This window comes from Rousettus aegyptiacus, unplaced genomic scaffold (assembly GCF_014176215.1).
Source record: "Rousettus aegyptiacus isolate mRouAeg1 unplaced genomic scaffold, mRouAeg1.p scaffold_m13_p_1, whole genome shotgun sequence".
In the NCBI taxonomy this organism is placed as follows: domain Eukaryota; kingdom Metazoa; phylum Chordata; class Mammalia; order Chiroptera; family Pteropodidae; genus Rousettus; species Rousettus aegyptiacus.
The window spans coordinates 48,260,050-48,284,325 of record NW_023416284.1 but is presented as its reverse complement, the minus strand read 5'-3'; the positions used below and the strand labels follow the sequence as shown (position 1 = coordinate 48,284,325).

The 24,276-nt window shown below is 38.3% G+C and overlaps 1 protein-coding gene across 2 annotated transcripts in view; it reads left to right on the top strand.

Annotated features, from left to right (window-relative positions):
* Positions 1 to 24,276, top strand: part of PTGER3 (prostaglandin E receptor 3) — a 110,571-nt gene that overhangs the window by 49,370 nt on the left and 36,925 nt on the right. For both annotated transcript variants that reach the window (XM_016148930.2, XM_016148929.2), the window contains exon 3: positions 22,852 to 22,943. In XM_016148930.2, coding sequence (XP_016004416.1) covers positions 22,852 to 22,943 — 92 coding nt within the window. The remainder of the gene's footprint in view (positions 1 to 22,851; positions 22,944 to 24,276) is intronic.

The window sequence follows — 24,276 nt, the reverse complement described above, 5'->3', positions numbered from 1 at the left end:
TCATTCATTAAAGCCCAGCTCAAATGACATCTGTTTAAGAATTCTTTCCTGGCATCTGATTTGGAATTGACAGCTCCCTCTCTAGTGCCTCCATAATACCTTACTTATGCCTCTGTTATTACTTCTCACTGCTTGACTTGTACTATAGTCAGCTGTGCATGCTTCTAGCTCCTCTACCAAACTTAACAATTTGAATGAGAGACTATGTTTTTTTAATCTTAATGTCCCAGGCCCTCCTGTTTCCACTCTTCCCCAGACCCCCAGCTTCTGAGCCAGCGTTGACTCTATAGTGTAGACACACAGTAGACATACACATATCTTTTAAATTGATTTTAATCACTACAATACAAATGGTATTAATCAAAAACGCAAGGATGTCTGAGAAGAGATTTTAGTTGAAAACGAATAAGGCTTATAGAATTTATCACAGTACATATTTCAACAAGTAGTTGTTAACTAAAATAAGGGATGGAAATTAGAGATGATGGTGCCCAAACCTTTGGAATATGTGTTACTCAGAATGCCTCTTACCCTTTTTCAGTAAAGGTCCCTTGGCTCCATCATTAGCAGAATATTAAACTGGATGGACTACTAGTCACAGTAAATGTAACATCTTTTAGAATCATGTTAAGTTTATAGGGTAATGTAAAAGGAAAACCTTGTCTGGGTTGATTTATATGTCTATAGAATGGTGTTAGCTAAGGAATGGGCAGGCTAAGGAGAGAGGAGCAGCTGTGGCTAGCAGGATGGAGTGAGGAGAAGGGCCGCTTGGTCTTACTAGTCTGAGCTCTGGATCCCACAGGCTTGCACCTAGCCTCTTCAGCCACAGAGCTGTGGAGTCACAGGGTGAGTGAAAAAAAAATCACTTCCTTTCTAATAACTGAGAGCCTTTCAAGAGAAACAAATTTGGACCACTTGCTTTTCACATGCAAGGAAACTGAACTGAATAATGTCAGCATGGCTCTAAGCCTTTCGTGGGTTAACACTTAGAAACTTTTTTCTGCTTCGTGTCAGGTGCGCATATCACTAGACCGCAGTTTCACCATCATTTCTAGTTATTACTCACTTGGGTCACTCAATCTTTCATCCCCTCCCTCGGACAGTTTGTATTCAACTTCTCCTGTCAGACTGAGTCACATGGGCATGAGTTGCCCCCAAGGAGCAAAGCACTCACGTAACACATCTCCAACTGAAAAACTCAAAAGCACACCTGAGGAGACTTCCTGTCTCATTGCTAAGAGACCCTCCTCTGGGACTTCAGATTTTTATTTCTATTAATGCTCTTAACCCATTTCCCATTTGCCCCAAGAGCATTCGCTGGTGGCACTTGGTGCTGCAGCATTTACCCCAAGATAACTCGGATTACAGTCCTAACCTTACCCCCAAAGTTTGCCACGAAATATCTCGCTTTTATTACTATTTTCGCTCTAGTATAGTGATAGTCTTTGGAAGCAAATGACATCATTCTATTTATAGCATTCTAGTTTTTAGTAATGGTGTTCTCATTTACAAAACTCTAATTCTCAATTGATGAAAATGTCAAATCCTAGAAAATGTAACATTCCTGCACATGATGTTAAATGAACGCTGGTAGGGAGCTGCACTTTTTTTTTTTTCTAAATTGGAAAAGGGTTAAACGGGACCCCACATTTATTAATGCGTGGCAGCCAAAGGAGTCTAATGTGTGTCGCTGTTTCAGCCTAACTGAACAAAATGTAGATTTCTGCCTAGGACCAGTTCACTTTTCAGTACGCAGTAAATTTCCAAGAAAGTGAGCCTAGTACTGGGAGCCCTCTGGTTCTGGTATCATAAGTCCCATCACAGAAGTGTGTCCCACATGTAAGCAGGCACTTTACAAAGCAAACCAAAGAGGGATCCTTCTTGGTTTCTCTAGGATCTTACCCTTTAATAAAGGTCATCTGCTTTTGGGGGATACATAACAAAGGCAGGACATCGATACCTAAAAGTCAATGAATTAAAGATAAGTGTGTTGCACTACACAGGAAAGAAGGGATGAGATTCTTAAAAGTCTATCCAAAGGTGGGAAGAAAGGAAGTACATCCAGTTCTAATATTTACAATCAGAGTTAGGAGAATATTAGGAGAAGGAGAAATACATACTTTTTTTTTTTTGAGATATAAAAATACGTATTCTGAAAAAAAAAAAAAAACAATAACGAAGATTCCAAAAGCCAACTCTATTTCTGTTTCTTAGTAATTCTATTGGTTCCATGATTACTGTTACATTATAACAAGTTGTTTCCTCTTTGGATCACTATTCTCTTTTTTTACAATATTATTGACTAGATTCCCTATGCTATAATTTACATCCCTGTGACTATTTTGTAACTACCAATTTAGACTTCTTAATCTCTTTACTGTTTTCACCCAGCCCCCCAAACTCCCCCCCATCTGGCAACCATCAGTTTGTTCTCTGGGTCTATGAGTCTGTTTCTGTTTTCTTTGTTCATTTGTTTTGTTCTTTAAATTCCACATATAAGTGAACTCATATGATACTTATACTGAAGTCAGAGGAAAAATAAGTAAAGTGAATCGAATTTGTTCTCAAGGATTTAATAGAATTAATCTCAAAAAATTCTTCTCAGAGTAGTGTAGTTACTTATGTTGTGTGTTTCGGACATATTTTTCCTGCAGTATTCAATTCAGTATTGATGATCATTCATCAAATACTTTCCAGGTGTTGATTACTGAGTTTAGAGTTAAGTGTTTAGAAACTGTATTTTTCCTTCCTGCTTCTCTGAGGGCATTTCATAACATAAGGCTAAGTTTTAAATTAGTATTTCCTTATTTGCTGGAGCCTTAAAGGAAATCAAGTAAAATCAATAAATGTTTCTTTGCTCGCTCCAGTGTTGTCTCTTTTCTGACTCTAACCTGAATTGTTTCCACTTGACAACACTGTAGAGAGAAGAGTATGTTCTGAGATTTTATTGCTGAATGTGTCCACTCATTGGTTAAATAAAATCCTAGAGCTGGAAGAACCAGTAGATATCACTAAATCAAGAGGATTTCAATTGTGTTCGACAGAGCCTTATCTGCAGGAACGTGTGTGTGTGTGTGTGTGTGTGTGTGTGTGTGTGTGTGTGTGTGTGTGTAAGGTAGAATTAGGGACAAGGAGTGACAGGTTGAATTTTTATTGGTACATAGTCAGCTATTGTTAGCTTGGGCTCAAGATCTTTCTTTCATCTGTTATGTACCTGTCTTCTAATTTGAATTTATTTTAAGAAATGGTTCTGCTTCTGAAAGTTAACCTGTTGCATCTACACTACTCTCAACACTCTGCCAACAAACGGTTGAGTATTTTCCCATTCCGACCAATTCTTCAACACCATTTGGGTGTCGTTCAATTCAACTATGATGCTAACTATTCATTTAGTGTAGACCCCATATGTTAAGGGTTCAGTCCACAAGACTGTACCCCATTTCTAATGCCAATCACAAGTCCAGGCCTCCTGTACTTCTGACCTACCGCCTATAAATTGGAGGTTCCTGTGACCCTTTATCTCAGATTTGATAATTTGCTAGAATGGCTCACAAACTCAAAAAAAGAGTTTACTTACTAGATAACCAGTGTATTACAAAAGGATACAACTCAAAAACAGACAGAAGAGATGCATAGCACAAGGCGTGGAAAAGGGGTGCAGAACTTCTGTGCTTTTTCTGGGTGTACCACCCTCCCAGCATCTTGATGTGTTCCCCAGTCAGGAAACTCTCAGAACTCCTTAGGCTATCAATTTATTTATTTTTATGAAGGCTTTATTACATCGGCAAATAATTGGCTATTATTATGACCAAATAATTGGCTATTAGCAATTAACTCAACCTCTAGCCCCTCTCTCCTCCCCCAGAGATCAGAAGTTGGTGCTGAAAGTTTCAACCCTTTAATCATATGGTTGGTTCCCTAAGCAACCAGCCCTCTTCCCTCCCCCATATTTAGGGGCTTTCCAAAAGTCATTTCATTAACATAAATTCAGCTGAGGTTGAAAGGGGCTTGTTATGAATAATGAAGAGCTCCTTTCATCTTTATCCCTCAGGAGCTATTTCAGAAACTGGGGACAAAAACCAGATATTGTTAACAAAATACTGCCCTTTCAGGAGCTGAGGATGAAGACCAAAATATATATTTCCTATTATATCACAATGTCACAGCTTCCAAAACAAAACAAAACAAAACAACAACAACAACAAAAATAAAACAAGATGACAAAAAAGGGGGGGGTCATATACCACAAATATAGTTCGGCTGAGACTCAGAGTTTACACGACTTACTCAAGGTCACACAACTTGTTAGAGACAGAGTCAGGACTAGCACTCGTGCCTTCTTCCCAGGCTTATTTTAAGTTGGTGGTGTTTTTGACAGCCATCTAGTTGGTTGGGAAGAGAGATTCTGGAGCCAGACTACTTGGGGCTAAACCCCAGTTTACTACATGTGTTTACTAACTGTGTGACTGTGGGTAAAGCACTTGCCTTCTCTGCGCTTCAGTATCTTCATCTGTAAAATCCTGATATTAATAGTGCCTTCCTCGTGATTGTTATGAGCATGAAATAAACTAATATGTGTAAAGCACATTAAAAGTGCTTGACATTTAGTAAAAACTATGTAAGTGTGAGCTGTTATTGTTATTCAAAGGTTAAAAAAAAACTCTCCTGACCCTATGGATCCTATGGACCTAAAATCCTAGAATTGTCATTCCTTTAAGCAAGAACATGCAAGGGCCCTCTTAGAAAGTAAATGCGTTATCTGGGTAAAAATAACACAGCAAAGCATTGTCACTCTCTAATATCTCAGGATCAATTATTTTTATTAGTTCTAACCACTTAGTAGGACCTTACGAGAATGAGACATAGAACAGTTAAACTTAATGATGAGTTGGGGATAGAATTTTTTAAGAAAGGCATGAGAGTTGAAAGGGGAGTAAGTCTGGAGAGAAGGAACTGGTAAGAGAAAAAAGATACTTGAAACAAATGTGACCCCTTCCACAGTTCTCTTCTGGGTTCACATCCAAGACTGAGGCACAAAATGAATCTCCATACAGTTTCCAGAAAGGACTGGTTCCAGAGTCTCCACGTGCTCACTCTCTGTATACTTTCTCTTCTCCCTCTCACTCCATATATACTCTCTATTCCCTCAGCTCCCAGCTCAAATAATATACTTAAAGTAGCAATGAAAAAGAAAAGATATAAAGCAAGTTTATAAGGGAAGATTGAGTTTGGAGAGGGAACAGGAGAGAAGATATATCTCATCAGTCAGCCTTGCTGATGGTGAGTGGCAGGTGGGTGGGTTTTTCAAGAAGGGAGCAGTGAGATGAAAATGTAACATTCATAGGTCAGCTACTCTTTCCCCACATTTCCTTGTATTGTTTGTCAGCTCTGAAGTGTAAGGGCAGGGCCAACCCCTAAGTTTATGTCCAAGTAGAGTGTCTCCTTTTCTTAAAATCATAATGAAGAGAGCAAGTTTTAATGCTGTGTGTGTGTGTGTGTGTGTGTGTGTGTGTGTGTGTGTGTGTGTAAAAGAGAGAAAGATTGAGAGACTGAGAGAAAATGTAGGGGGGAGTGTTAAGTGTATGGAGTGGAGGTGAGGTGACTTTTGCTGCTAAATAAATGGAAGCCCCAGCTCACTTAGATGCAAATTGGAAGGGAGTTTATGAAATGAATCACAATCCAGAAGGCAGTTCTGGACAATGAAATTCTAATGATCTGCTTTCTTTTCAGCGAGAAGTTCAATGTCACCTTTGCTACTTGTGAAATGGAATTATAACCTTTGTTTTACTGCTCCCGGTAGATAGATTTGCAGATAATCTAGTGTTTTTATTGCTATTAACTTCCTTGTTATTAATAAGATTGTGGCACAGTACACTTCAATTAATTAAGTACTTTGTTTTCATTGCCTGGTGATATTTCCTTGATAGTTCAGAATGTACTTCAATATTTCATAGGTCCAGAGTCATTTTTATGACCATTTTTAATTGCCCAATGCTGTGAAAATAATTTCTGCTATGTGAACTGTCTGGATGCTTAATTCCAGGTTAAAAGAAATTTACTGTACATAGTTTGGACTTTAATCAGTTTGTGACATAGTCTAACTGCAAAGTCTTCTATAATTAGTTAGTGAATTTATTTTTACTTTCAGTGTCTGTCCAAGTGTTTCTTTTTTACTGATTTCAAAAGAAGCAGTTATAAGTTAGCCAAATACTCATTCTCAATAATATTCTTTTAGTTTAAGACTTGCACATATGAAGCTCATTAAAACTCAGACATCCAAAAACAAAATTCTACAAAATTATGAAAATGAGATGGGTAAAAAAAGGTTAATGTAGGCAAAAAGAGTCACTTTTTAAAGGTAGTTGTCCCAAAAAGTTGAAATCAAAGTGCTTCTCTCAATGAAACCTAAGTGAATACCAAAATGATTTTAGTAACGGTGATAACACTTTGATATATATTTATTTCATTGGATTATCTCAACTTCCCTATGGGGGAAATTGGGCCAGTGTTATTAATATCTCTATATCATAGACACAGAAATTGAGATTTATGAAATTTAAGCAAGCTTGTTCAGGTTTAAAGTGAATTAGAGTCCATGGCTGTGCTACCTTCAATAAGCCTGATCCCATGTGATCTCAGAAGCTAAGCAGGGTGAGGCCTGGTTAGTACTCGGATGAGAGACCACCTAGGAAGACCAGGTCTGTAGGTGTAAAAAAAAAAAAATAAGGGATTGTAAACTGACAAGGTTCTTGTGATCTGTGAGGTCAACCAAGGGTTGCTTCACCTAAAAAATAAAAAGAAATTTTAAAAAGAACAAAGTGAATTAGGATTCAAGCCCAGTTTTTATGATGTTAATTTCTGAGCTCATTCCAGTACCAACATCTTAGTTTTAAACCCAGCACATGGAGGCAGCAGATTCGTATTATGCAGTGGTATAATTCTATGCCAGCTTTCCTCTTTGAAAATGCAGATATATTGTACAAATTTGGGGAAAATTACATGGAAACAATTTGAAGTCAACATTGAATATCTGGGCATCTCCTGTGGTAGGGCCCAAAAAACAGTCTTCTGTCAACTTCCAAAGTCTTGAGGACTGAATATTTTAGGTAATTGATTCAATTTAAGGTAGATATAATGAGAACACTTTTACTTTCCTTTTTTTTTTGTATGGCTCCTCTCTGTATTGATTTAGATTTCCTCTTGACAACTGCCCAGAATTTACTCTGGCTGAAGGATGGTTTTATCAGTATGTCAGGTTTTAGTAGACTGCAATAAAATCCAAAATAACAATGGCTAAAAGAACATGGAAGTGTGTTTTTCTCCTATTTATAAAAAATTCTGTTTGTAGGCAGTTGTTAGTACCCCCAGACCAAGGGAAAGGCTCTGAGACTGAAAATCTGCTCTGTAAGTGGACGGCACAGAACAACGTCTGGCAATTGAGTCTGTTAAGGGAAACTTATATACAAGACATGTATTGGGTAGTTGCAAGACAAAATGGATCTCCATGCTGCTTGACAAGTGCCAAAGGATCATACAGGATAAAGGGGTGAGGATAGTCATGGGTACTAGCACATGAGTGCTGCCAGGTGGGTGATTACTCACTTGACCAGGTCTGGATAATAACCTGTTCCAGACCAGCACACAGCAGGAAGCGAGGTTCGGGTTGCGGGACAGACAGTGGTCATGTTGTGGGACTGTTTCTCCTCTGCACTCCACTCCTTGTGACCGGTTCTTCCAATCTCACGTGATCTCCTTTTTCCAGGAGGTGCCCTGAGTGTTCAGCAAGGAGCTTCAGTAGCCAGGCGGTAGTTCACTTAGTCGCCAATTGACCGCACTGGAGACACAGTCTGCGGCAACAGTACAGACACATACAAGAAAAGAGACATTAAAAGAAGCAGTCTAGGAGTTGGTAGCAATTTTTTCATTATACCCCTAGGAGCCAAACCAGTGGGTTAGTAGGTTACCTAGGCTTGGGGCTAGAGCATTTAAAGCATTTTCTTGAGTTTTCATATATGCTAGAAAAAAAAAAAAAAAGGCAACATTAGCAGATTAGTCAGGTATAAAAATACAACGTTTAGTTTAGATAATGCCACAGGTGCCTCTCACCCTCACATCTGGATGACACAGGAACAGCAGAAGTCTATGGTCAGGAAGACAAATATTTAGCAGGGATGTGAACTGGAGATCTCTGTCTATAAGAATTATTGATCTCTAGATGTTAATGTGGCTGCAGTGCTTGGAACCTGGCCAGGCTGTGTAAACCATATATGTTGGCACAGAGTAAGTGGTGCTCTCTGGCATAAGGAAGTGATAGGAGAGGAACTATGTCAGACTAAGACCCCTCCATTTCTCCTTGTTCAATGGCATGTGTACCAGTCTACATATAGCACGTCTCCATAGGTCCCAACTGCATTGGGATGACAAGGTCCCACTGGAGATGCAGCAGCTCCTCCCCACCCAGGAGTGTGAAGAAACTGACCCATCCTGATGAAAAATCCCATTGCAGATTTCAGTAAGTGATCCCCGTTCCAGGAACAATAGGACATGGTACCCTCATTATCATAGCTCGTTGGTCCATGGCGAACATCAGGACTATTGCTGTGTCCTTTGTTTTCCACACTTTTATCATATTGAGTGCCTCAGCCTGAGTTCCCAGTTTAGCCTGTGGAGCGAGTCCCCACAGGTTGATCATGTAAATGTATCAATGCTTGGGAAAGCACCCTGCCGAAGAAGGTTTTTCAGTTAATAACTTTATCTGTTGTTTAAAGACATCATTTTTTTGTTTCACCAACCCAGCTATCTGCCTCCGTAGTGCGCCATCTTACTTGGGCACTACAGCACCCACGCTGTCGGTGTACCTAATCTGCAGTGTCTATTGTCAGTTGCAAAAGCATATTTTTGCCAAGGCATCTGCTTCCTGGTTACCTGGAAGTGGAGGCGGCTTATGAGCAGGGGCATGGAAAACAAGATCGGCCTCTGTGCCCAGGTATCTTTCCACATCCCTTGTCCCCATAAAGGGTTGTTTGTAATTATCCATCCACCCTTCCTTGTTCATTGTCCAAGCCATAACAACAATCTCTTTAAAATGGTCCAACTGTCAACACACAAGATCAGTGGACAAGGTTCATATATGATTACCAATCAGACAGTTCTTAACTCAGCCCACTGACTACTGTAGTTTGTCTCTGTTTTCATCTAAATAATGTCAGTGGTTGGTTGGATGGTAACTGACATCCAGGTAGACAGAATATTCCACCAGAGCCATCAGTATACTAAGCTCCAGCTGGAACTTGTCCTTCTTTGCAGGTTGCAGGGACATAGCAGCAGGAGCGTTTGGAGGGTCTTTCAATTCGACAGGGTCTAATAATTGCTGCATCTCTAAAAACAAAGAACTATTTGACAGAACACTCCTCTGCTGTGGGTAGGTGTGTCATTCAGTCAGCGAAGGAGCCTGAGCCATGGCAGAGGCAGGTCCATGGAACCTGTTGTCTAGTCACTCCTTGATGGGAAAGGAGGTTCTTACTGTAGGTGGCTGCTCCACCTGCAGGAGCACCATACACACTGCCAATCATTGCTGTTCTGTTGGAGTATATATGATTTCTACTGCCTTCCGCAAACAGAACCAAAATCTAAGGGGCTCTTTCCCCTTTTGCTGTTTTTTGTTTTGTTTTGTTTTGTTTTGCTATAATGCCCAACCCATGCCTACTGGGATTACTGAAACATCTAATTTGAATAGCAACTCCATGTGAGTGTTTCCAAGGGCTTTAATCTCTTTGAGCAGTATTTCTGCTTTCTCAAGGCAGCCTGCTGTTTGGCTACCCAATCCAACATATGTCTGTTTTTAACTAGGTGATATAATAGGCAAAAGCATTGCATTAAATGGGTGTAAATGTTCTCCAGTACTTTCGAATTTCCACAAAAGTCTGTACCCTTTTTACATCTTTTGGTATGGGGTAGGCTTGTGCTTTGTCTATGATGACCTCAGGGACAATGTGGGTTTTATTTGACCATACAACTCCCTAAAACTATACTGCTGTACCTGGATCTTGGATTTGCCTGGATTCGCTGCCCGTCCTCTCTGCAATGGATGGTTCAGCGAAGCCTGCGAGATTTTCTGAGGCAGAGGTAAATCTTCACAGGTTAACATTATGTCATCAATATAATGAGTTTTACAGAGGTTGGGAAAGAATACAGTGACAGGTCCCAAGCCACCATCCCATAGGATCTAGCGGGGCTATGTAAGTAGTCTTGAAGGAGCATTTAGAAGGCGTACCTCAAGTAGGAAACATATTTTCTAACAGTTTCTTTGTCACTGTGAGAGCATTAGCCTTGCTTGCAGTGGAAGGAGGTTTCAACTCACCCAGAAAATATACATACAACAACAAGAACGTATTGATAACCCATACTAAGTGGCAGTGGAATGAAGTCCGGTTTAAATGTACTATGGTGTATGAACGAATGCAAAAACTGAAAAATAAGGTTTTCCAGGGAGCTCAGAAGAACCAACAGCCCCAACTATTGATTTAATTTACAGTTATTGTTTACCCATCTTAATTTCTCTGATTTAGAAGACTGTTGCCATGTTACAAGGACATCAAAACAGCAAAACTCTGGCAGTGGGGGGCCGTTCCTGCTGAAGCAGAATGAACTTCTTTCATGTGTGGCACACTCTGTATAGATTTTTGTTGTTGCTGACTTTTTATGACAGTCGTCTGGAGCTTTTCAAATACAAAAAGTTAGTTTTCAGTATTGAGAAGATTCAGTTTTCTTAAGTAACCAAAAATCTAATTAAGACAACATAAAACACAGAAAATTATTTTGTAAGAACACAGAATCTTTGTTTTATAAGCAGAAATCTTGTCACAATATTATATCAGAAGCAGATCCATAGTCAAAGAAAACTTTGTCTTTTAACAGAAAAAAAGAGGACCAAATACTATTTTTTCATCAGCTTACTTTTGATATTTAAATCTATTTACTTATTAAATCCATTCTAATCTTAACCAGCTTGACCACATATTAAAATTTTTTCTCCAAAGATTTTTTTTTTCGCAAAACTTCTACAATTATAGCTAAAGGATTCATCTTAAACCTTTGTTCCACTTGAATCTTTTTAATTTATTAGTTCTTAATGATTATGTTTAGATTACTCAGAAAAATGTACTGAGACCTTAGACAAAATCAGCCATCATGCTAAGTTGTTATTTTGGGTGATAAATTTTTAAGCCTAGGTAAAATAAAAGTATTATATTTAATTCTGAATATGCTAATTTTGATAACTCCAGAGATGTGTCTATTTTAATCAAATCAACAAACATAAACTAGCTTTAATATCAAATATTGTCCCAGATCATGTAATCCTGAAAAGCACTCAGGTCAGTTTCTACATTTCTGAAAAGTTTAGAATACCCAATCCCTAATTTATATAACCACTCAATTCCTTTAACCCAATTAAATACTGTTCTTTTATAAGTTAGCAATAGCCTCTGGAAGTAGAAAATACTACTCAAACACAACACATATAGAGACACGCATGAACATACAAACAGATGGAGAGACCTCATGGCTTCCATAAAAGCAATAGGATCTGTTCAAAGAAACTTTCCTCCGTCTAGCTTTATCAGCTAGTTCTGATGCTAACAGAGTCATAGACATTCTAACATCCTTGTCTAGTTTCAGTTCTTTCTCTAATTTTCTAACCCTGTCTATTGCCTCTAACTGGACATAAGCAGCCAACTGAACCACCCATAAGAGTCACCAGCCCACAGGTGTGGCCATAAACTTTTCTTCCTTGCCACAGTATATAAGGCATAGTTCCTCAAACAACCAGTCTGCATCTTCAAGATGTCCTGTACTCACATAGCGGTCCACATGCATCTAGCATATGGACCGCCCCTCCCCACATGGAACATGGAGATTGACGACTAACCCAGTATTTCCTCCATGCATCCGATGTATTTTTCCCAAACCCCATTTTTTGGGTCTCTTGGCTGGCTTGCCAACTGTTAGTACACACAGACCCAGGGAAAAGGCCAGAGACTGAAAATCTACCTCTATAAGCAAGTATAAGAGGGCCAGGAAACACGGGAAAAAGAGGCTGGCTGCTCTAGTTTGGAAATTAACAGAATTTATTAAGGGAAATTTACATATGAGACAGAAACTTACATGTTTTGGGCAGTTGCAAGATGAAACGAATGCCTGTGCTGCTTGGCAGGTGCCAAAGAATTATATAGAGTAAAGGGCAGGGGGATAGTTATGGGTACTAGTACGTTAATGCTACCAGGTGCAGGAAATTACACGTTTGACCAGATCAGGACAACAGCCTATTCCAGGAAGCAGCACATTGCAGAAGGCGAGGCAAGGGAAGGGTGCAGATTTATGTTAGAATGAACATCAATTATGATCAGATGTTTTCCCTGTGTATAGTTTATTTTTTTATCAAAAAATCTATCAAGTTTCTGGTTAAAGATCATAGTTACTATATTACTAACAATGAGAAAAGCTGAATAATAAATACTTTGCTATAATAGTTTGCATTTAAAATTGAGCAACTGGCATTTAAACAATTTTAATAAAAGATTTAGATTCCAAATGGCCAAATTGTGACTTATAGGACTTTAGTCATTTTTTTTTTCTTTTATCACTGAGAAAAATGAGAATGCATTGAGAATTTAGACATCAAAACCATTAAATATGTACAATTTCTGCTACATAATGACTACTAGTTAATTATATATCATTTATAATATTTTTATTGGTGGTGAGTCAAGATTTTTTAATGCCTAGCACAGTGTTTTATATGTAATAGATATGTAATCAATGAGTGCTCAATTGAATTGACCTTCACTACCTTCACTTCAGTTGAATTTATGTTCCTGATATTTAGACCCTTGATAGCTTTTGCTAATATCCAATCATAAGTCTCATGACAGTATTACACTGGCTCTGATTTAATTTGATTGTATTGGAAGGTTGTGGGTTATTACTATGCAGAGAAGGGACCAGAGGAGACCAGGTTATTCCTAGATTTGTAAATGTTTTTTTCTCTGATGGTGACCACACTTGCAACTCCAGAGACTCGGAAATCCTTCAGAATGCTGAGGCAAACAGAGGTCAATCAAATCAACTCTAACCTAGAGAATAAGGATTATCATGAAATTCATTACTAAGTGCAATTACCATTTTTATAATAGTCTTTAATCTTATGTAATCTTTCTCAAATATCGACTTGGTAATATACATAAGTACATTTATTTTCGGTGCATCTGAGCTACGTGTTCTGTGATTTACCTTTTAAAAATGACATAAAATTGCAATGAACATGACCCTTTAGTGATTCTCTGATTACAAGTTATACAACAGACCAATACTTTCACTTATTATTACATTTAATTTGCCTTTAGAAATATATGCCTAACTTTGGAATTAGGATGACTTTCTTTTATTAGTCATCCTGGCACTGATTCAGTTTTCTACTGTGTCATCTTGATAATATATTAAACTGGAAAACAGATAGCACATATTCACAGACTTATAAACGGGACACTATATTTATTTAACACCATTGGCATCTGTTTGGCTCTTGGAGTGTCTCCTTTTGCTAATGGATAGGGTGAAAATTGTAGTCTACACTTTAGGTATTTTTAAAATGTCTTTTACGTTTTCTCTATACAGAACAAAACTTCTTCCAAACCCATGTTCTCTGTTGGCTGGGTCAGGGGCTAGGAGGTGGAACAGTAGAGGGTAGGTTCTTAGATTTACTTTTAAAGGTATTTTGTCCATCTGTTTTTTTGCAGTTTGCACTAACTCAGTCTTTTGAGGGGAATGTTCTTCATGGGTTTTCTCAGCTGCCCCTTCTCTTAGCCAAGATGGCATCCGTGTGAGGGAGAATGCTTCTATTCCCCTCATGATAATGGAGGCAGATAAGGAGAAGTCACTTGTTCACATATAGGTCCTGGTTCTGCCTGTTGGGTCCTCTCACCCTCCCTAGAATTAAGTCTGGGCTTCCTGTTTGTTGTATAGCTCCTAGCACCCAGCATTGATTCAGGGCTGGTAAAACCTGTGAACTGTTTCTTCAACATGTTTACAGCCCTATGGTGTCACTTTGCTGACTTGGCCCACTATTTCCTTACTGGCACAGTAGACTCAAGGCTCAGCCACTTCCTTTCTTCTGGACACTGCCTTGAGGTGAGCTGAATCTGCCAGGGTGTCGCCCTAGCCCTAAATATAGCAGCTGCATGTCATTCTCTCTGGTGTTCAGCTTGCCTCTCTCTTCCATGAATTCCAGAGATACCTTTGTGGTAGGAGATAGCTTCTCCACTATGTGGAAACTGGGAGGCACACAGAGAATCATCATGGGCCTCTCTCTGCCATTCCCCTTCTCTGGATATATCCATGCATGGGTGCCGGGACACCCTATGAGGCTGTGGTTTATAGCCATGGTGATGGTTTATAGCCATTCTTTCTTACTAGCTAGGGTTTTTGTTCTTTTGTCACCCTCCCACTTGTGTGGTTTGATGCTGAGGCGGTTGTGGTAGAGAAGTAAGGACATGGTATCCTGTTTCTCTTCCTGTAATTTCCCCTCCTCCTGGCACTAGAAGAGCTATCATATACAAGGCCTCTCTATGCTGTTTCCTTCTCTTTCTTGAATTGGTTTTGCTCTCCCATTTCCCTGGGGCCATAATGATGGAAAGGTTGCCCTGGCTGTGAGGAGGGGGCAAGACCCACTAATGTTAACAATCCAAGAAAATAATTAAGAGGTATTTAGAGATTTAAAGAATATTATTACTGTTTCGCCAAAATACCTTCCCCATTTTTCTGAACTGTACTACTTTATTCATTTCTGTCTTTGAAAAAAATACATTTTTAAAAATATGTTTTCCTTTAAATTAATAAGTAGGATGTGAGTTCCTAGGCTACCATTATTTTTTTTTATTAGTAGAGCCATTTAGAATAGTTAAAATAATTTTATTTTAATCAATTTAAATAGCATTATTAAATCAGTTACCAACATAACAGATAGCTAGAATAGCTAAGCCATACAGTTCTGTATATCTACTGACAACAAGTTTTCAGTACTCAACCCAACAATTATGGGCACCGATAGAACTCTGGCCCGCTCAAGTTCTCCATGACAATTAAATCACGCAGCCCAGGATTTTTTAGGAACCAGGTTCAGGTTAAGGTCTACTTCCTAGGATAGGACTGTAGCCTCCTGGTTAGGAAAGCCAAGAAATTCCAGATGTGGAACAAACCAACCAAGTTTAATGAATCAGAGAGTGGCAAGGATGGTGCAGGGAAAGGTTAGTCTGTAGTGTACTGTCTTGCTGATAACAATTAATTGTTCTTCCTTTTGCATGGTTTACTTTCACAGAGGTAGGGAACACATTAAAGATAAGGCAGGATGTGAATTTGACCAGGTGTGCATGGTTATCACCAAGCTTAAAAAAAAAAAAAAAAAAAAAGACCTCCCTTCTGCATATACAGTGCATCATAAATCAACCAGCAAATACTAATGAATACTACTCAGTGCCAGACGTAGTGCTGGGCTCTTGAGAGAATATTTGCAACACCCTCCCTGATTTTAAAGAGCTAGTGTCTTGTTGAAAAGATCATTCATTCATTCATTTATTCAGTAAGTATTTACTGAGCTCATTCTTTGTGCCAGGCACTATGATACTCAGGCATAGAGCAGAAACAAGACAGATGATCCATGAAGCTTATAATCAGGTGATACTGATATTCAGTAATTGACACTGACTGCATCCAAATATCCCCATTTCAAGATACATGGAGTTCTTTTCCTCTATTATCAAATAAAATAATTCAAGCAGAAGTGATTTAATACCCAAGTATTCATGGAGAAAGTGGGCTTTGAATTAACCCTTAAAAGAAAATTAGTCTGTGCACATACCAAAAAAAATGGGAAGTTCGTTCTGGATGAGGAGGACTCTAGGGGTAGGGGTAGAGTGTGCTAGAGGGCAGAGCATTGATCGATGGGCACTGGGGGTCACTAAAGTTGAGATCAAATTCCCCAGCTCATCATCCTAGGTGTCTACAGGACCATTGCTTAATTATTTAGGTTCTTTGAGATGTAAGATATATAGCACTACTCAGGTTAGCTCCACCAAGGGAAGGTTTGTTATAATGGATGATTATGGCTTGAGGTATATTGGCTGGAATTAGAGGACAGATCAGGATGCAGATAATAAACAATCAGAATAAATAGAATTTCATGTTAGTCTTCCACCATCATTGGACCTAGCTATTTTCTACCTGTTTAATTGTGTTTCCATTACCAACTGCCATTTCTCCATCTCTACTGTCAATATAATTTTTTTAGCTTCATAATTTTTACTTGCTTACAAGTATCTGTTTCCTCATGGCTCTGGTACTGCTGCTAATTTTCTCATTTTCTTAACATTTCTAAATTCAGATTCTCAGAGAAGAAATCTCTTCCTTGTCAGTTCATTATTCCTTGGCTAGAAGGCCATATATCAATGGCTAGCCTGTGGCTTAGGTTTTCATAACTTGTTCAGTTGGGTATAACTGAGATATACAGAATCCTGTACAAAATATGGCAGCCTATGGATGCCCCATCAGCAGGTGTTGTATGTAGAGGAATTTCCCTTACAGAGGTCTATAAGTGAGGCTGGCACAATAAATGACATGTCCAACATAGCTGAAATAGTCATACCTAATACATCCTGGGAGCTTACTCTGTTACTGTGTCAAGTTCTATTCTAAGCACTTTGTATATATTAACTCTTTTAATTCTACCAATAATCTTATGGGGTAGTTACTGCCACTGTTCCCATTTTAACTGAGGAGGAAACCGAAGCCCAGCAAGTTCAATGAACTTGTTTAAGGTCACACAGTCAATAATCGGTGGAACCAGGAGTCTACCAGGTAGCATACTTTAGATTCCACCATCTTCTACACTCTATGGGTAAGTACGGGATTTTATGAGGCAGAGAAATCTCTTATAGGACAAAAGGAGGTTGTAGTGATGCAGTGAGTAGATATAAAAGGAAGAACTAAGGAAAATGCAGAATGGGTAGGGAAGAAAGGATTTCCCAGACATAACAAACAAACAAAGTAGAATCACTTGGATTTGGTGACAAATTGGAATAGAGATTTTAAAATAAATACTTAATAAATATATTATATGTACACTCCCAGTGAAAGACAACTAGTTGGAGAAATTAAAATTTTCTTAGCAGTGGAAAATGATTAATCGGCTATTTAGAAGTATAGTCTCTAAAGCTTCTATCAAATGTGATGAAAGAAGGAACTATTATGTTCTTCCTTACTGAGAAGTTTTACAGTCAAAATTCCCCATGCCTCTGGACATTCCCCTCAAAAGGCTGATTTGACTTTTATGGTCTTGAGAAACTCTGCTTTTTCATTTATATAATGCAGGTCAAATTTTTGAAGGGAACCCCCCCCCCCACCTTATTTTGTAGCATGAAATAAAGAAAATGTGAGGGATGAGGGACATCTTCAATGTTGATATTCAAGCTTCTCAGAATGTCCTGGGAGCAGATGTGCCCAAAACGATAAGAGGTAAAAGAGAAGTGTGAGTAATAGTCCATGGGAGCCAGAGGCTAGAGCAACTGTTGTTGTCTGTAGAGTCTGGGATGCCCCTCCTAGAGGCATTTCTAACATTGGACCCTTCTTCCTCCATCAGGTTTTTGGCTACTAAGCATCAGTTTGTAATCCTCCCAAACTGTGTCAAAGTTTTAGACTCCTTTGAGTGTGGTTGCAGTTCTGCCTTCCAAGTTGCTGCCCGGCTCTACCCAATCTTAGCCCCAAAGTGAAACACCAGTTTAGTCAGCTGTACTTGCTCTCTTTCTCTCCCTGGCTCTTGCTCATTCAGGCCTCTGTCATTGCTCAAACTTTCTCCCTCCTCTCTGCCTATTCTTTTCATGTCCTGTTCCTCTTCATAAAACCTCAACAACCTTCCATGCCATCATTCTATTTCTCCTTTCTCTGAATTCTTAGGATTTCTACAGTCTGTACTATTGTGAGGAAATCAGTGTGAACTGTATTAAATCAGCATTAAGATCTATTCTCTTTAGAATATATTTTAATGTTTCAAAGGGGAAAAGGACAGAACTCCTTATAAATATCATGATTCAAATGGAGGTATTGGAGGTCACACAGCCTCCAGTGTTACAGTGTTGTAATTTTTTTTGGACAGTAAGGCTGCAAGAACCCCAAAGATGCAGTCCTACTGAGGAGAAGTTTGTCAGATGTGCTAAAGAGTAGCTATAGCCCTGTGGTGCAGCTGGGTCATCCTGGAGGAAACCTCACAGACAGACTGACAGAGGCAGAGTGGCTCCAGGAACACAGATGTCAGGCATCCTCAGCCAAACCACAGACAAGCCAAGGGCCACCAACAAGCCATGACAATAGACCAAACAACAGGGCTGTGTTAAGGTGTCTGTAGAGTGCCCACTCACACATCAATCTTTTTGCCACAATTGCCACAGGAAAATAATTTAGACCAAGAGTTAAATTCAAATTGGAAATTACACACACACACACACACACACACACACACACACACACACACGCACCACACACACACAGTCTTTTCTACCTTAACTGGAATCTTTAAAAATATCCTGTAATAATATAGCTTAGTAAATAAAGCTGCACTAACTGAATGTTTAGGATCTCATAACCAGAGAAAAGACCAGAGTTGCTAACAGGTGGGTATTATAAATATTTGGCAATTTAGGAAAAACACAGCAGAGCATGCGCTTAGCTGAAACAAGAGAAAGAGGATTTATTTTGAGCAGGAAGATCTTGAGCACCATGAAAGACACCATCTTCATGGTGGTGATAGCTAAGATGTCTGAAAGAGGCCCATTAGTGCCTGTACAGCCTACGCTCTCAAAAAAGATCCATACTTTTGTGTGGATGAAAGTATGTGTATTAAAGGGGTAAATCTTTGTATGGAATTCAATGTAAAAAAGTTCGGCATCACCTGACATGCGGTGGGTTCTTCGTACATGTGTCTCCCTTCTACCTAAGATCATTCGCTTTTGAAATACTGCTTCTCAATACAAATATAAAAGTTTTGTGCCTAACCAAAGGGATTCCAAGTATCAATAGCAGGTGTGGAGATTATTTTCTATAGTACGCCCTTATCAAAGTTCCTCAATCTATGCACATGGGCAGCCTCCTCCTCTACCAGATAAACTTAACTTGCCAAATACTTGCTTGGAAGTGTATCCATATAGTTGGAGTCCTACTCAGAACCTCTCAGATTGCATATACCACATCTATGTACCCATCCCCAGTTTCTTCTTGTTTCTCTGCTAACTGCTCACATTATAATCCTCAGAGGCTCATCCATGGACAGAGCCAGAATTGCCTAAGAGTTTTATTCCTCCTCAAGACAGCAACAACAATGGATATTGAAGTAGAAAAGCCCAGATCCCTTGTCTAGGAATGGGACAAACTCTAAAGCGTAATTTATACTCCTGAATTTCTCAAATGTTCAGAATAAAGATAGACTCACCTAAAATTTTATCCTTGCTTGGCTTCTCCTTTTCCTACTTTCCCACCCCTTTACTGCCTTTTCCTGGCAGAACATTTTTAATAAGTCGCATACAAATCTTTGACTTAAGATCTACTTTTGGGAATACGCAGCCTAAGATATCATTCATTCATTCATTCAAAAAAGTACACTCAGTGCCTAAGTGCTTTTTCCCCAGTCCAGTGAAGAAGAGTGATATAAAGTTAGGTGAAATATAATCATGGATATTATCAAGGTACTATGTGGAACATATAGAGACTACACATTTCTAAAGCCAAGGGGAACTTTAAAATATTAGCGTATCATCAGACCTGATAAAGTGCCTTATACCTAGTAAGTTCTTATGTGTGTTAAAAGATTTGGTCAGCCCTTGGCCTCATAATGTTGACTTTTGGGGAGAGCCAAGCATTTGCTTAGAATTCTATTTTATTCACAAACTTCTATTTGGCTCCTTCTATGAATTAGAGTGTGAAAACTGATAGACCAATAAGTATAATATGATAAATATACCTTGAATAATGTATACAATGCTACGTAAATATGATAGAAGGAATAATACTTTTCCAAGAAAATGGAAGGCTGGGTCTTGGAAGATAAGTCGAATTAATTCTGAACAGAAGTAGAGAGAGGCATTTAGAAAGGGAATAGGAAGCTCCACAGTAATAAGGTGTGAAAAAGCATTTGTAGGTCTCTTGAAGACTGAGTAGTTTGGAGCATCAAAGCAAAGTTCACGTGAAGAAGAGAGGTAGGAGATAAACCTGCAAGTGTAGGTTGAAGACACACAGTGCCAGGCTTTGGGTACTTCAGAATTTTATTCTGTGAGAACCTTTAAAGATATTTAGTATTTGCCAAGGTTTGCCTTAAGAACAATATGAAGGATATATTTGAGAGAAGAAAGACTTGGATCAGAAATACTATTATTAGATTAAATCATGTGTAATTTTAATTTCTAATCATTTCAACCCAACAAAAATGACAGTTTCGTACAGGTTGGACAGATACACTAGCTGAGAAGAATAAGGCACAAAGACTGGAGACAAGGGGTAAAATAAGAGACACATAGGAAAGAAAATTGGCTTGAAATGAATGCTCCACTGGTTTCAGGGTAGAGTAAGCTGCAGAAATTAGGTGTGACAGTGAAGCAAAATTTTCTATGAGAATGATGGAGTGAATCGTGGATAATATCCATAAGAGAAACAGGGACCCCTGGAGAAGTATATAGGGAAGCACACTACACTTCAGAACTCCTGACTCTTCACATATTACCTTGCAGTGCCTCATTTATTTAGTTCTTCCTTTTTCTGCTATTTGACTTTGTACAGGCACGTGATATTCATATTCCTACAGTTGTATCTGCTTCTAAAGCTGAGCCAACAAATAATGCAATCCCAAGTGCACTTATAGGTAAAGCAAGTCTCTAAATAAGAATCTATGCAGCATAATATCAGGAAAAGAAACCTAGTGGTCTAGCTCAGGAACCCAGTCTAACCAGATTGTTCTTTAACATATGAAGGGTCTTCTCATACAGCGGCACCCAGGGGATTCTGAAAATCTCAGAGACTAAATAGAAAAACCTGTTAGTTTTTTTACTCTGACCTCAATTCTGACCACTTTTCCACAGCCACAGTATTTCTATAAAAAGTGCTGCTAAACTTTTCCTGTTTTCTCTGAAATAGATTTTGGCCAAAGTGTAATTTTTATTACAAAGAAGACGTGTCATTTTATTTTTCTTTAAATAACACTGCCTTCCTAAAACAGAAATTATCTAATTGCTTAACATAGTCAAGAATTGGAAAATTACATGTCTCCTGGACATCTTGTGTAATGTCATGACACTTGGGATGGTCATGATGTTTAAAATAATCTTAACTAAACTTCTGAGAAAAAAAGGATTCTAGGAATCTAATAAAAAGACTGACTAAAGAAACATTGAATTTCATTTTTTCATGCTTTTTCTTGTAACCGTTCTTACAAGAACATTTTATTCTGCTATTTCTTTCTAAAGAATCACCAATAAATGTATAAAAAGGGAATATTTTTCTTAATATTTTTATTGCACCCAATTAATTGAAGCTATAACTTAGATAATGCTGTTGAGGAATTAGCTTCAGAGTCAATTATAGAGCATTGGTCATTTAGGTCACAGGTATTTATTGACCATGACCTACATGTCAGGCACTGTGGCAGCTCCTGGAGACACCATGGTAAGCAAAACCAAGCATGGTTCCTCCTTAAGGAAACTTGTAGCTTAGAGATAATGATAAATACTAAACAAACAATCACACAAATAACTATTAATTCCAAACTATAATGAGTTCCTCAAAAGAAAATAGTGGATATCACAGAGTGGGGGTCCAGTCCTAGTCAATGGGATATTCTCTGAGGAAGTGATCTTCCAAGTTGAGAGCTGAAGAAGTGAAAGTCAGCCAGGTGATGAGGGAATGGAAAAGCACTCTAGGAAGAGGAATGTTCAATGTAAAACCCTGAGGTAAGGAGGAGGATGACACTGTGCATGAAGTTCATGGAAGGCTAGTGTGTCCTGAACACACAAGAGGAAAAGGGGAAGGGGTTCAGAACAAAGCTGGAGTTGCAGCCAGAGACCAGATCAAATAGGACCCCTCTGAAGTCATGTCAAGAATTCTGATCTTTATCCTAAGAGCAACAGGAAGTCAGCAAAAGCTGAAGAATGATAGAATTAGATTTACCTACACCAATCATTTGAAGTCAATGAGTATTTTTTTTTGAGATTTTAAAAAGGTTTATTAAAACTATATTTTAGAAAGACAAAGCATGCCTCAAAGAGGCACATGGTTTCAGTGAAGAGATAGCTGTAACAGAGCACTGTAACAACAACCACAATAACTAACATAAAAAAGCCACACACACACAAAAAAACCCAGAAGTGGGAGTGTCCGCATTATACTTGGGCCATGATGGGTGGTTCAAAAGGTAATTGGCAGGTGATTAGCAGGTGAGGTCAACGAGTTTTTATACAGCATGTAACAAGTGCTATGATAACTGCTCTAGGGGTTTGAAAGTCATATAAGACATGGTCTTGGCTCTCAAGTAATATATGGTGTGGAAGTGTGGAAGAAAATGTAGTGTGGATCAAAGCATAGAGGCATGAATGAGAGTCTTGGGAAGATAATAGCTAAAGCATTTTTATTTACTTGATCATAGCCAATGTGAGCTGATGTACTGTTTGGTTTTGCTTTTCTTTGAAAATATTCAAGAAAGTGTCATTTGACAAAAGGACTCATAATCAGTAATTCTGTCCACTGAAACCCTCTGTCTGTTCACAGATCAGGCACCAAACAAACGACTATGCATTCAGCTCCACCTCCTTACCCCGCCGGTTCTCCTCAGCCTTGATGTGGAGTGACCAGTTGGAAAGGTGAGATTTAGAAGCTTCCTGATTTTGCAGCATAGCCTCCCCCATCTCTCTGTTCTGATCTGAGCTCATGCTACAAAGGCAGATTATCTTTAAGAATTAAAATGGAAATTAAGTTTTCATATTTGATTAAGGAGGACTAAATTTTATAACTTCGCTTAAATTTCTCCGAGTAAGAACTTTCTGAAACTGGCTCCAGTTTAATCTTGTGACTGATAATTACTGTCAAGAAAGAGCCTGTATGCCATTGATTTTTCATTGTAAGAACAGTCTCTAGGAGTATTTTAAAGCTAAATTACCCCTGATTTAATTAGACATCAAAACTGAGTACCTTAGAACTGGATGTATTCACCATGTGGTTAGCATACTCTTACTTGTCCTTTTGACTAGATCTATTTTTTTATAAAACATGTATTACAATGAATGAACACTGTAGAAAGTAGAGAATAATGCCAAATGTGATGCACCATTGGCCATATTAAATTTCGAGCATTAGTTTCCTTCTTCAAATACCTCTTTTCGATGTTTCTGTTATTGACTGTAAGGTTAATTGAATGGATAACCTCTGGGTATTATTGCTGGTATAGACTTTTTTTTTTTATTTTAATGAACAAATGTGAAAAGTTTTGCACTTGACTTTAGTGAAAGTCAGTATGTTCATTTTATTCATTTCCAAGATAAGGCCAGGTACAATAACTTCTCTACTCAGAAAAAGTCGTTATGACGAATGTGAACATTCAAGTAGCTAAATTTCTTTGGCCATTTGTTCTCTCATTGTTGAGGTAACTGAGAGATAATCATATCTGTTTTTCAGAGGAAAATCTAAATGTGTTTTTCAGTAGAGATATATTGTGCAATATGCCTAAATGACAAGAATAAGCTGATTGATTCTGGAACATAACTTAAAAATCACTAGGCCAAAAAAATTTTTAATCAACTACCTTTTTTGGTCTTACATCCTTCCCTAAATATTGGCATGCAATATACATATTCTGGGCATTGTTTTGCTATAAACACCAATTCCCCTAGAAAACAAATAAATGGAAAAGAAGGAAGATACACAGTTTTTATCTCTTTATTGGTAGGCTCACTCTAATTTCATTTTTAATTTTTTAATGTAAATCTTATACTTTTCTTTCATTATAGAGATAAGTCAGGGTCTCTATATAAACTTTGGTGGAAAATAAAGAAAGTTAGGCAACTTACTAAACTTTACTTTGACTACTCAAGAAAAACTTACCATCTTTGCAGTATATTTCTCTCTTCTTTTCCCCTGTGCTTTTACTTGATTTTGTTGTACATACTTACGATAACATTATATGTGCATTATTGTCTT